Here is a 15,241-nt window from a genome sequence, read left to right as displayed (position 1 = left end):
CCTATAGTATATCTAGGCTGGAGTATCGCGTCAGACTATGATTATTTTATATGCTATAAGCGTAATACTTAAAACGAAAAACATGACTTTTTGACGTTTATGTAACGAGCATATTATCCAGAAATAAGAAGAAAATTCCTGATCATTATGTATGTTGCATTTTACGAGAAGACATCGGTTACACTCGTATAACGACTTCATCAAGATCAGTATCACCAAGAAAGCTAGTATCCTTCACAAAGAGTAATAATAGGATCAAACAAAATATAATTGACTAAGTTAGTTTTTCAGAAACTCGAGTACATGAGAAAGAATTAAAAAGAGAAAATCTATTACTGAATGGAAAAATAAAGAAATTGGAAAATGAGGTTATTTATCATAAAGTAATGTCTTGTAAGTAAAATAATGGGGGTAAAAAAACTATTTTCCATTAAAACTGTCTTATCAAATAACCGGAAGTGTACATTTTATAATAGTATTCCGACAACAGAGGCATTCACTTTTATTTTGGGCATTATTCAAGACAATACATATATTGTCTTGTAGATTGATAGAATTATAGAAAGACTTACCGAACATTTTGTATATGATGTAAAACGTCATCACGAAATGTCCATGGAACCCCCAAAAAAGCCGACATTAGCCACCAGACTATCATGAAGTTAAGACCAGGATTATTGCAGGACTTGACAGGCAGATTAAGCATATCTACTACACATACTTATGATATATTCACAATATGAATAAAAATACTGACTGACACACTGTTTTCAACCTACCAAAACACACTGTCCAAGCTAACCTGTATTTAAGAGGCAGAGCAAATATCGCAATGTACGATATATTTTGACTGCACAGAGTTATTACTGGAAAGAGCTCAACAACACCTTCAACTTGTTGCTCAGACACGGAGTTACTACAAAGACCACAAGACAGCAAACTTTCTAGTGAGTATCAACCCTTCTAGTCTAAAAGTGTTGGGGTGGCTGAGCAAATGACAAACATATCACAAGTCACTCCAGCTTTCCTCATATAGTTGAGAGGAATGGCACTGTTATGCCTGACAGGGAATGGACAATTCGGGAAGAATGAACATTGATTAGAACTGACCTGTTTCTTCCTCTTTGGGGAAGGGGTGCCTCTCAGATGTCTAGAGGTGAGGTTAAACTAACAACTGAAATTGCAAATATGCGGATTTATGTTGAACACGCAATTCGACACATGAAAAAAGGTCACCAATTTGTTTGTCAGTAGAACAATATCACATTTTTCTTATTACCTTATGTTGATTTTAAATGTCCATTTAATAAGACATAGACGTCAAAAGAATTATCATCTGTGTATTTGTCTCTCTTCAACCAACATTTCTTTAGCTGAATTCATATTAACTCAAAACTAGAAATTTAAAAATGCATTCCTAATTATTTGAATCAATTTATGGAGATTTAATAATTTTGCTAATTACATTTCAGTATAACACGTGTACCTGGTAAATATATATTTATAATTTTTTATCATCTCATTTTATCATCTTTTCATTCAACCATTTTACTTTACCTCTGGATCACATGTTCGATTCCATGTTGCAGTCAATGACATTTGATTCCTGGAACTAAGTACAGAGTTTGAAAACAGTATTGAGTCGTAGCTTGGTTGTTGGTTATTCTCTGGATACTTAGCTTTCCTCCGCCTCATACTCCTGGTATGTCCTAAAATGAACCTATTGGACATGACACAAAAATAAACAAACTGTATTTAGACCTCATTCCAAACAGCCAACCTTGGGCATGTCCATTGGTAAATTTTTGATTAAGTGATCTTGTTCATCTACACACAGCTAAAATGAAAACATAAGCAACAGACATCACATCCAACACTCTGATCCCTGTATGTCTGCACTTTATTTGATTTTGATTGAAGAAACGAAGATGTTTACTATACAAATAATACTTGCTACAGTTACATGGAAATGTGCGGGATACGGTGCACCCACTGTCTAATTGAGATTGTCATTTTTGGTGACACAAGCATAACCCTTTATACATGTACCTTGAAGCGAACGAATTTTCCGCATTTAAATTGCAATGGCAAACATATCTGTGATAGTTTCCCAACCGTGAGATGGCGTCCGGTGTCTTATAAGCAGTACATTCAGCTGAAACAGAACTCGATTTCTTTACCCGTTTGGATTTCTGAAGATTTATTGCAGGTCCTTTGTATACAAGAAATGTAAATTGCACACATGAAAATAAAACTAGGTCATCTTAGACGGCTATAAAACGTATTCTGCAGTGCGCAATACAAATGTACAATTACATCGTGCATCAACGACATAAATACCATTCAGGTCGGTGAAGTGTTCAGATTACAGAGTGTTATTTAGGGTTGTAGTTAGTAACCTGTTTTGAGTTACATAAACAGTGGGAAACAGTCATGTTTGCAGCAAATATGAAAACAGAAATGGCGCACCGGGCGATTTGCATGTTTTTACTGGTGCTAGAAGTGAATGTTGCAGGTTAGTTATTTGGAAATATTGATATATTAGTAATAAGTATTGTTATTATTGTTAATGTACATTGTATACAGCAGTAATCACTGTCTGAAATTAGTATGATGTTTATGTTTGGGTTCAAATTATTTTCTGGAACGTCATATATATATATATTTACATATTTACTGAAACATACTTTACATGAGTTATTGTACATTGTATCTAATGATGTGTCAGCGTATTGTAAATTAGTTGCGGGGAAATTTTGAATGCATTATTGGACATATCTTAATTAATTACTCATTCAGTAACTAAGTTTTGATACGTGTAATATTGATACAAGTAGTGATGATGATCAGAAGATCAATACGAGAAAATAGTCTCATTTCAATCACATAAGGCATTAAATTCTGATTTCTTAATAATATTACGTAGTATTTCCGTCATCATAATTCTAGCATGTAATTTTACGTGATATCGTTTCAATAATTAGTCTTCCTTAAAACCATTGTTCAATATCTACATTTGACACTGTATTCTAAACACTAAATTCACACTGTTGTGCAAATAAGGTGTAGCGATGTATTCATTAGCAAAAACCGCTAACTGATATTCAAAAATAGACTCAAACTGTTGTTTGCGAATAATTTCCACTTACTGAATGTTTGTTGGTTCTATATTTCTAGAAATACTTGATCAATAAATTACTAATTATGAAACTATATGTATATGCGAGCATGAGTACGGCAAAGTGTCACCTATCTATATTACAAATATATCATACGCCAAATAATCAACAAAGTTCAAATGAATACCATAACATGTACGTGTAAATAAACGATAGATATAGAAATGGAGCAAACTAACTCTTGCAATGTGTACAGTGTACATAATCGAGTTATGAAGCAGTATTTAACCGTCACATTACTAATGACGAAATGGGTATTAAATGATGATTCTATCGTCCGAACCTAATAAGAGATTGACACGAATATTCTGAATATCACGTGACGTCATTTTAACCAATTTGAAATACAAGAAGATTCGAACCTAAAACGGGGTAAATTAGTTATCATACACCCAGCACACTTATACAATGTCCCAAGAGTAGCAAAATATGACGTATTTTTGGTAAAAAAAACAATAACAATGCAATTTACAATTAGAGAAAAAGCAATAATGATTTATTGCAAAAACATACAATAAAAAGTGCTAAAATAACTTGTCCGCTAAACTGTACACACTTGCAGTATATGAATATCGCGTGTAACCCAGGTTTCACTTTTGACACAACATTTTCAGATAAAGTTACATTTCATTATGCAGTAGATATCCGCACCCGTGATGCGTTTCAGATATCTTACAAAGGCGCTGCACCTTGAAACTTTTCCGTGCGAAATAGAAAACCTCATCTATACAAATCGGCGAACCTTTCAAGTTTGATAATAGCATATACAGGACACGACAAAGAGCATAGTTTTATCTAACCTTGACACATATTTCCATTTTTTGACAGGACCTGATTCACTTTACCAGTCCATTTGTTCACCTAAAAATCGTTACAATAGAAATACACACAAAAACTTCATGTTGCCTTTGAATCTACTGAAAAACGTTCCACCCTGGCTGGAGATACTGTGGCCTGACATCAGACTTAAACATAACGATAGATACATGTCTGGTTCCATCCGTGATAATAAGTTTAGTCAAACGAGAGGTGGTACATTAAGAAAAATGTCAATAATTGGCAGCACTAATACAAATGTATCGTTAATAATACAAGTATCATCTCCAATTCCTGAACAATTAAGAAAAAAATGCAAAATGTAATATTGTTGATCGTCTTATGCATTACGATTCGTCTAAATAACCGGGCAGAAGAAGTTTACCGTCACAACGGTCACTACGCTAAATGGTCAAAAGTTTGTCAAACAAACGTACAAAACTTTATATCAAAATTATACTAAATAAAGTATATAGAGTATGGTCTGTATATTCATTTTAAATCATCTATATATACCAGTATGTTCTAACATCAAAATGAGTATGAAAGGTTTGATTTCTATTCCCGAGACAAACATTGGGCCTTCATTGTATTTTTTCTAAACGAAGGTGCGAATCCCGCTCACTGGCAACAGCTTGCAGAGCAGGAACTACACAAAGCCCTGAACCGGAAGTGGAACACGAACAAAGCACACAACGTCATCCTTTTTATCGGCGATGGGATGGGGGGCCCTACTGTGACGGCGACCAGAATTCTGCGAGGACAAACTCAGGGAGGAAGAGGTGAAGAAACAGTGCTAGAGTTCGAGAAATTTCCAAATGTTGGATATTCAAAGGTAAAAAGATAAGAAAACTGACTTGGCAGTTAGGACGTGTAAATCCGCCCAAAAAATGAAATAGTACATGGTGAATGATTATTGCTTAACTGATGTTAAATACATATATGACTTTTCAAAAACAAAATGTTTCCTTTCTCTTTATGATTAATTTCAGAGATATATTTGAGGAAATGAGGTCAATCTGTAAATTCTCGTATAAATCCCCAGAAAGCTCAAAATAGATACAAATCATGAAGTTCAATTATAACACAAAACTAAAATAATTAAAACAGATTACCAGTCTTCTTTTATTCAGATGTACGATTTAATTTTTCGATCTAGTGAATCTTTTTTTTTTACTTTTATGCATTTACGGCCCTGGTGGTAGTGTGATATGAAGGTTTATTTACCTGAAGGTGTAATATTTCCCGAGGGCTTGTCCGAGGGAAATATTACATCTGAGGATAAATAAACCTTCATATCACATTGCCACCGGGGACATAAATTACTTATTATACAGAAAATTTGTGGTTCGCTAATCTGGGTTCAATATAACTTAATTTCAAAATTGTGACGAGTTAAAAATAACGTTTTACGCTTCGTCCGTCCATGTTGTACATTCGGAAGGGGAGATAACTCCTTATGAAAGGCGGGCGGTCACCATAGGGGCCTTCGCCCCAGGGAAATACGATGTTTTATTTCCCCCCGAGGGAAATACGACGTTTTATTGCCCCGTCATGTGACATGTATAAAATAATCACACACACTGTTATAAACATGAGGTATAATAATAATCCTTTTCTAGTCAACTATCAAGCTATTATTAACTTTCCTTTCTTAGGTGTATTTTCATTTTTGTTTGTAATATTTTATGTATAAAACATCAGACTTACTCAGAGGATAGACAAACGACAGATTCCGCTGCCACTGCTACTGCCCTACTATGTGGAGAGAAGACAAACTATCGTCTGATTGGTTTAAGCGACCAAGCAAGAGATGGCCAGTGCGCAAGTCAACAAGGGAACGAGATTCCGTGTGCATTTGAGTGGTTTCGAGCAGATGGTAATTAAAATGACGAATAAGGTTTTGATCTGTATTATCTCATTTTCGTTATGAAAGCAATATCTCACAATAAGTCGGAAACCTTATTAAATGAACATATGATATCTATATTTACTCTTCGCTGGATACCTGTGAAATTGTGAAACCATCCTTATTGTGTAAGTCCATTTTATTTTTGTTTCTGTTTAAATGTCATTTTTATAGGTCGTTCCGTAGGCATGGTTACCACTGCACGAATCACGCACGCGACCCCTGCTGCAGCCTACGCCAAGTCAGTATCTCGTAACTGGGAAGTAGATGGGGACATGGTCGGCGTGACTGGAGGGTGTACGGATATCGCCTCGCAGCTCATATACAACAATAGTCATGTGAAGGTAAATCTAATATTAGATCCTACTCACTTACTCGCCTTGATGATGATAGCATTCTCAATGTCTGAATCTATTGTTTTACAAAAATAGGATCTTAAATGAGTGGCGGTTTCATAGAAGATATTATGAAACGAGTATTTTTTATTCATTTTTGCTATCAAAAAGGAAACCTTCGATATGCGTTTCTGTCACAACTAATTCCCCACCCAATAAAAATCGCTGCATGCCACATTACACGAATGATATATGCAAAAGTATTGCACGGGCGAAATCAATGGATATCAGACGGATTATGTGATTAAATATCAATTATGGACCTTTGTTTTCGGTGCATATGGTGCTATATTGCCCAAGTAGAATAAATAATGACCGAGGGCGTAGCCCGAAGTCATTATTTGAAATTCTACAAGGGTAATATAACATCATATGGACCAAAACAAAAGTCCTTAATTTTCATATTAGATGATAATTATTTTCAAATGTTTGCTTCGTGCTAAGTAATATAGAAATGCATGGAGAATGGATCGACTACATCTTCCTGAATAACTCAACGTAACAGCATTGTGACGTCATAATCGCAATATCAACTTGGGAGTGACGTCACAATAGGAATATCGACTCGGGTGTGACGTCACAATAGGGAATATTGACTCGGTGTTTCTAAAAATGGAAACATCGAGTCTATATGCTTCCCTAAAATGAAACATCGAGTCGATATGCGAAATATCGCCCTCCGTGTGACAGTGTATAAGCCAATGAGAGTGGCGGAAAATCGGAGCATATCTAATAGATGTATATATACTAGGTCCTCATATTATATAAATTTTGTTTATGCTTGGATGACACATTTTCCATTTACACCTTTTATTGTCAGTCTGATAGCTGTTTCGCACTTTTCATTGCTTAAAGGTAATATTAGGAGGTGGGAGACAATTTTTTCTTGGAAGAAACCATTCTGACCCGGAGATGAACAACACCAACTCCGCTAAACAAAGACTTGACGGCGTCAACCTAATTAACGTAAAAACAAACTATTCTTTGCGTCTCATAAAATTTATCTGAAACTATGCAATATTAGCCATCCAATAAAAACATAAGTTAATGGGTGTTGTGAGAGTGCATTGAGTCCTTTAGTTACTCTTACTTTTTCTGAGACTTTTCCCTAACTCTCGTGCACGATGTTGGCTGTCTACACTCGGCAAGCCTTGTGTTTACACATTGAAATCTTACACTAGGGTTAAGATAAACAAGTTCACGTGACAAACCCATGTAAGATGATATTAATCTACCCATAAGTGCAAATTTCATCGTATTGTTTCGTTTTGAGGCGAATTAACTGTGTTAAATTCTTCCCTAAGAAACATGTTTTTATCGACACTTTCTTTTGTGCAAGAAAAATATATTTCAACTGACAAATTATCTCAGTTGTATTTCCTTAATAAAAATTCATGAAATAAAAAAGAACTAAAACATGAAAAAAAAAGAACTAAAACATGAAAAAAAACCATTTATCAACATAAGGGTGTGAATTCGGAAATCGTAGAAGATACACTTTCAAATTGGTAATTGTCCAATTGTATATTCGAAGGTTTGGAAAGAAGACAAGATGAGGAAAAACTTCGATGCCGAGTATGTGTGGAATAACGCCCAATTTGACGCTGTAGACCCCTCCAAAACAGATTTTTTACTTGGTGATATATAGATGCCAAACAACGAGTGGTTGTTTGATATGGAATTTATTCCACACGAGTGTTTATGGGGTTCCCCCCCAAATTTCAAAACACGAGCTTTAGAGAGTGTCTTTTGTAACTTATAGGAAGTAACTTGCGAGTGCGGAATATTCCACATATTATTCCACAGCCATGAATTGTGTAACCACAAAATTAATTAAAAATTCAAATGTCAAATTTCAATAATGAATCCATTGATATCAAATTTCGATAAAGAATCATTTGATATCAAAATCCTCTAATTGGGAACATCTTTAGAATGAAATATTACTTATTTAAAGTTTTATTGAGTTTAATTTTGCATTATTGTTTCAACAATATAAACACTCATTGTTGGATAACATGAAAACATGCACAAGACCGGACCGTGCCGTCTACTTCCTGCCGAATAATCATAAAACCATTGTTATGAAGTTCAGGTTCGTTTCTATACTCTTTGACGGAGAGAATACGCTATAGAATTCGTCAACCTTTTTTTTTGTATATACGGACATGTATATTGTCTTATATAGAATAAATTAATTGAATTTAATCTTTTAGATAAGACTATTTCCCATTTCCTCTTAGATAAACTTTTGTAAAAAGTCTCGTGCGTTTCAATATGATTTTATTTTTGAAATTGTAGGTTTGTTCGAGCCATCGCACATGCAGTACGATTTAGATAGAGATAACGGTCCTCAAGGTGAACCGTCCCTGGCAGCCATGACACAGAAAGCAATAAGGATGCTTCAGAAAGATACTAATGGATTCTTTCTATTAGTCGAAGGTGCATTTAACCATGACTAACCTTTACTAACATTGCAATAATGGTATATTTAATAATGGAAAAGGGTCGGCATCTCTTCATGTTGTGCCTTTTTGTGATATCAGAACTCTAGATTTTGTTCCTTTTTATAGTGCTATCTCAATGCCAATACCGCCGAAGACATCAATCAAGCACACCCCATCCGGTCACATTATACTGACAACGGGTGAACCAGTCGTCCCACTCCCTTTATGCTGAGCGCATAAACTAAGCGCATAAAGAGAGAGAACATTCTTGTGCAGATATAGCGATCATTTATCCATGGTAGACACCATCACTTATCTTTATGATACATATTTTTTCCTTTATTCAAGGAGGTCGTATAGACCACGCACACCATGAAAACAATGCCAAACGTGCCCTATATGACGGTCTGGCCTTTGAGGACGCTGTCAAAATAGCAACAGAAATGACAGACGAACGTGACACTCTAATAATAGTAACAGCTGACCACGCTCACGTCTTCAACATCGCCGGATATCCAGCGCGAGGCAACAACATTTTTGGTATGCCTTTCAAAATTGATCTGCACTAAAAATAAATAATATTTATTATAAATACATTAACAGTATGATGCACTTCTTCCTGTTGCTATATTATTATGAGAATTATTTTTGATCACGTTGTGGATGTGTAATGTTTTAGATTGTGCATTTGTTATATCGAACTTTAATTTCACAATATTTTCAAATTGTCTGTTTCAAATTGTTATATAACCAATATCACAACTAAATTCTTTGCGATCGTAATACAAAATACTCGATCGAAAAAGTATTATGTGTTTGCATATTACAGAGTTATTTGCCCTTGTGGGTAGGTGTATTAATTTTGATGTCATGTGTTTGCGAGTGTAACGTCATACTTTTTGGAGACAACAACGTGAATTGCGCCGAGAAAATAATGACATCATAATGGACAACTACCCTAAAGGGAGCTAACTCTGTAATATACAAACACGGAATAACAATTACCCATTTTGTTTATTTGTTCTTGTAAAGGAATTGTCGACATTGATGAGGATTTAAACGGCCCCTACTTTACCACCCTCCTCTATGGAAATGGCCCTGGATATGACGCTGGAAATAGAACGGATGTGAAGACAACCGATACTAGTAATTGATACAATCAGAGGAAATGAGTTCATGAGGACCTTTGCATCCGAATTTATATTTTTATTTTGTTTTGACAATTGTCTTGATTATGTTTAAGAGCATTTTATTCAACAGAAATGTCAATATTAAAAAGAAATATGAATATTTGTTATGTACTCCGATCGGAGAGCGCGGGTGCGGAGGGGATTAATAGAATCGCACATGGGTCTGTGAAGTGGACACGGATATCTCAACCCGAGTGAAATGTTTTGGCCGCTCAGCCCGAGGCTTGCCGAGGGTTGACGGCCAAAAATCTTTCACGAGGGTTGAGATATCCCTGTCCACTTCACAGACCCATGTTTCATTGTTTTTTCTCCCATACTAGTAGAAAAAATGATGAAATTCCACTTGGTTTCCAGCTTTTTCATCGCGCCATTATCGCATGAACGTCGTTATGCGTCAAAATTGATGACGTCATCTACAATGCACGGCACAGTTACGCCGCATGTATTGATGACGTCACGTTATTGTCTAGCGCGTGTGAGCTGTCTTACACCCCCTGTGTGATAGAGATATCTTTTCCCTAGCAACCACGGATATTCCCGTGAAGTATGGGAGAAAAGGTTTTCCGACATATGACCACTTGTCCTCAATTCTGGGTGTCAAGTTCAAATTCCATGTGGGAAAGTTGCCAGTTATTGACCTGGTTTTTCTCTGGCCACTTTTTTTTCTTTCTTACTAACCCGAATGCTAGCTACTAGGTCTTAAAACACCAATACAAGTACAACAGAATCGGAACATTTTCTAAAACATCATCTAATGATTAAGAATCAATTTTAACAAAATTTAAATGGGTCTTTTGTTTGGTGCATTTGAAAGTTTATACAGTGTTTGTCTCAATTAATATTAAGAACACAAATTAAACTGATGTAAATAAAGATATGTGATATTTACAACGTATATTTCCCTTTTTCAGCTGACAAAAACTACATACAAGCAGCTGCTGCCCCACGTATCGAAGACTCCCATGGTGGACAAGACGTTGGAATATACGCACGTGGGCCGATGGCACACCTTATTCACGGGGTACACGAACAGCATTACATAGCCCATGTGATGACATATGCTGCATGTGTCGCGGACAATAAGGTCGATGTGACGCTTTGACGACAAACAAAGGAAGCAACACTGAGGGAAACGAACTACTTTTGTTCATGCTAACTTGTCTGTTACGCTACTTTCTTAATTTGTAATAATGTGACTGATGACAATATCATGCCGTCATGCATGTCGGTATATGTGTTTATGTTTATGACTCATACCGTCATATTTAACTATTTAAGATAAAGCATATCATCTCCACAGGTTCCGTCTGCTGTGATTTATCTAATTATTTTTGTTTGGTTGTCATAGGCTGAAATAACTTTTTAAAAACCCATTAAAATTGGAATGAGCTTTTTTTAATAAAATGCTTATAACTATTATATTTTGTACTTACTAATATTAAATATACCATAATATAGTATACTGAAAATTTGGATGTCAACACCAAAAGATAAGAAAAACAATTCATCAACGCCACAAACTTTCAAGTGGGTGTACATGTAGGACTTGCATTTATCGAAGAAGAAATTCCAACACTAAGGAGACGGCATTAACTTTATGAAATGATAACAGTAATTGACTTGCAATTAACACTCTGTATCTTGTATATCATATGTTGTTTGTATATGATCAGATACAGTATTTAAAATTGATGATGTAATACTTGCAATAATGAACGGGAATATGTTGTTCCTGAATGTGATGAACACCATATAAACTCTAAAAATTTCTCTGTAATTGATTGAAATTTGGGTCATTAGAAACTCTGCTGAACGATGCTTTCGGCATACCATACATAAACTAAACAATATGCATTGTTAAAAGCATTATAGTGAATATACTGACCGCTCTTGAGGGAAGCGAATGCACTAGATGTATATCTACAGGGGAAATGAAAGATTATATAAGTTCAATAGAGAGGAGGTCTCAAGTGACCTATTCTAATCGCCTTTTGTCCGTCGTCGTGCGTCATGCATCGTTCGTCGTGAGTCTATCTACTACCCGGTGCGCTGACGGCGTTCGTGGAATCCTTCAAATATACCAAATCCAAGAGGAGAGAATACTTTTTTAAGTGGATTATGCCCTCATACAATTCTGAAACGACTGGAAAATTTCAAACACTCCGTCGTTGAAACATAAGAAAAGATATACAAATTATAATGACATTGAAATGAGTATGAAACATAGCAAGCTTGCAGAACGAATCATCTCAGTGGAAATGTGTCTACGTAGCAGAAGTGACAACAATCATTACAAAACGGTAAAATATTTCAGTACATACAAACAAACACATTGGGTACATTTAAAAGAAATTTACTGAAATACGGCATTAACTTAACAAGAAATACATATTGGGTAAAAGCTTTGTAGACTAATAGGCTAAGGTAAACTTTCCTATAGATAGCGAAAGATTTTTTTTATTTGTTTGATTAATTGATGTCCTACTAACAGCTAAACTTTTGGTTACATGTAAGGACGGCCCTCCCATGTATGCCGTCTAGTGCTGATGCTGTGTGTTTGTGCGAGGCAAATGCGCTTGTTGTGGGAGACTGCAGGTATATGTCATGTGTGTGTCTTCTTGTTTAGTGGCGATCTGTTGCCCCTTTTGTATAGTGCTATATCACTGAAGTATGACCAGCCGAATAAGACACTCAAGGCTCAATACAACCTCCCACCCGGTACACATTTATTTTTTTTTTTTTTTTTTTTTTTTTTTTTACTGACAACGGTGCGAGCTAAAAGTTCGTCCAACTCCCTGTATGTCTGAGCGGCTAAGCATGGAGCAGAAACTACCAATTTTTATAGACTTTGGTGCGTCTCGGCCAGGGGGACAGGAACCAGAGCATTCCTCACATGGGCAAAACGCTCCAACTCAATGCCAAAAGTGAGGCGGTGCCAAGGGAGGCATTAGGAAGGATAAAGTCAGTTGGAAGATCCTAAATTCAGTCGCCTTTTACGATCATGCAATAGGGGAAGCAGGTACAATTCTAACGCCCTACCTGCAGGGCAGGATAGCAAAAGATGCGAATGTCTTTTAAAAAAACATGAACACAGTAGGTAACACGAAACAACCAACAATCATGCTTTGCGTGCGCTTTTCTCGCTACAAATATTTGAAAGGAAACGTCAAACATTGCCGTCTTCTATCAATTCGCGCAGAAATAAATGACATTATATCTGAAATCTGTAGGATTATTATGCTAAATGTACAACTGTAAAATCTATAGTTGTTTATTTTATTTTTACCGATATAGCACAATGTAATTTTATATAATATATTACAAACTACCATGTCAGTGAGCGAGTAAAGCGGACTGTAAATAAAGCATATCAAAACACGATATTTATGTCATCTCAGTTTCGTAACAGAGAGCAAAGTGACCGAAGCTATGTTTGCTGTACTCAAAGGAATAATAATGGAGTAACATCATGTGTTATTGATAAACATCAATAAAAATAAGATTGGAGAACAAATATTTGAACTAAACAGCAAAGATGGGGTACAAACAATATTTCAAGTTTGATAGAATAACATCATGTGTTATTGATAAACATCAATAAAAATAAGGTTGGAGATCAAATATTTGAACTAAACAGCAAAGATGGGGTACAAAATAGGCAAAAATTAAAAACTGCAAAATACAACATAGGCTTGTGAAAAAAAATAGTCTCTGTTGATAAGACAACATTCGTAAACCATATAACCTGCCCAATCACATCAAATAAAAGGAATAAATAGATATGAAAAAGGGGCGGGAAAGATGGGAGGGAAATTGAAAGAATTCTTGTAGATTATGGATAATCTTAATTAGACACAGACAAAAATCTTCACGCTGGCTAAGATGGTAATGCGATAGTGACGCCACCGAGAACAAAGAAAGGTCAACGCCCTCAGTGATTGGTCCGGAGGCTGTAAGCAAAGCATCTGATTGGCTGACCAATCAATTACTCTCTCGCACTGACCAGGGGTCAAGCTAATTTGGGGAAATTCCATCACGCAGGCACATGTACACTATGACCTTGCATGTGTGTATAAGTAAACACACCTAAGGGCGCGAGGCCCCACTTACAAATTAGGAAAGTAAAAAATGAAACAGCCTGACATAAATTTATTTATTTTACCATGGTAAATAAATGTCATTTATTACATGGTCAAATAAAGTCACGATAAAAGTCTCTCCGTAGCCAATCACAAAGCGTTAATATCACGCCATATTAACGTTTCTCCTTTGATACATTGGAAGCTGAGTAGCAACCACCCATCTATTCCGTCTTTCCATATTACAGAGTTAGTTCCCTTGCGGGTAGGTATCGATTGTAACGTCATTATTTTATGAGCGAGATTCACGTCGTTTTCTCCGAAAAGTATGACGTTACACTCGAAAGCACATGATGTAACAATCGATACCTATCCGCAAGTGCAGATAACTCTGTAGTATGCAAATACGGAATTGCGGTAAAAGACTAATTATATTTGGGAAATACCTCCATAAGATTATTGGTGGTAAGTTTAGGTTGGATATTCAATCATGAATCATGTTTACAGATTCGTTTTCCAAGCTTCAATATTGTTTTGTACGATTATGTTAAGACTTGGTGTTTACAAAGTTGTCCTCTGTCACAGAATCAACAAAATTAATATTTTCTTGGTATAGTTTTAACATGTTTTTTTCAAAAACTAGGCGCTTTTCGGATTAATTTCAAAATGGCGGAAAAACATAGTAGTAAAATTGCAATAACAGGTCGAGGTATGAGAGAAAAATATCCATCACTAAGTACAGAATATTTACCTGTTGTTTAGAATTTGCAGATCAATGGCATATTGTTTCAACCGATGAAATGGCTACTTTTTAGACCTCGGGAATGAATTTAAGGTATACGAATTAGTTTTTAAAAGTACAATGTATATTTTGGTATCGTAAATATATACGTTCATAGAAAGAGTATGTGGTGGCGAAATAACTTTCGCATTTTTTTTTTCGTCTAGAGGGTGCAACACAGAACCTGAATATGTGTATCATCACATTGAATATTTGTGCTGTTCCCATCAAGTTTCATGTATTTTTATAAAAAAAAATGATATCTTTAATTTCTGGATCTCATTTTTTCCTATTTGGAATCGAGCTGGCGTTGATATCACCGTGAAATTCCTCTACCTTGTCATTTTTGTCATTATTTCTGCATAATCAATTATTTACATTTTAACAACTGAACTTTTAAACACTCTACTTTATCAATTGCGTCCATGAAAACATGGTAGATTAA

At 35.5% G+C, this 15,241-nt stretch overlaps 1 protein-coding gene across 1 annotated transcript; it reads left to right on the top strand.

Moving 5' to 3' along the window:
- The first annotated feature begins 2,200 nt into the window (after nucleotides 1-2,200).
- LOC138318004 (alkaline phosphatase-like) lies at nucleotides 2,201-11,702 on the top strand. Its single transcript, XM_069260020.1, has 10 exons — nucleotides 2,201-2,515; nucleotides 4,604-4,830; nucleotides 5,700-5,874; nucleotides 6,079-6,248; nucleotides 7,155-7,265; nucleotides 7,834-7,936; nucleotides 8,601-8,741; nucleotides 9,095-9,286; nucleotides 9,779-9,892; nucleotides 10,848-11,702. Exons 1-10 carry the CDS (start codon nucleotides 2,434-2,436, stop codon nucleotides 11,036-11,038), a joined length of 1,506 nt encoding a protein of 501 aa, XP_069116121.1. The 5' UTR covers nucleotides 2,201-2,433; the 3' UTR covers nucleotides 11,039-11,702.
- Nucleotides 11,703-15,241: the final 3,539 nt, after the last annotated feature.

This window comes from Argopecten irradians, chromosome 1, assembly GCF_041381155.1.
Source record: "Argopecten irradians isolate NY chromosome 1, Ai_NY, whole genome shotgun sequence".
Lineage (NCBI taxonomy): Eukaryota > Metazoa > Mollusca > Bivalvia > Pectinida > Pectinidae > Argopecten > Argopecten irradians.
This window is presented reverse-complemented; position numbering and strand designations above follow the sequence as displayed.

What these genes read in the sequence shown, in the direction of transcription:
- LOC138318004 (XM_069260020.1), top strand. Translation starts at nt 2,434, where the DNA reads ATGTTTGCAGCAAATATGAAAACAGAAATGGCGCACCGGGCGATTTGC. An exon ending in CAAATGTTGGATATTCAAAG is followed by an intron (nt 4,831 to 5,699) that starts GTAAAAAGATAA and finishes ATAAAACATCAG; the next exon opens with ACTTACTCAGAGGATAGACA. An exon ending in GCGAGGCAACAACATTTTTG is followed by an intron (nt 9,287 to 9,778) that starts GTATGCCTTTCA and finishes GTTCTTGTAAAG; the next exon opens with GAATTGTCGACATTGATGAG.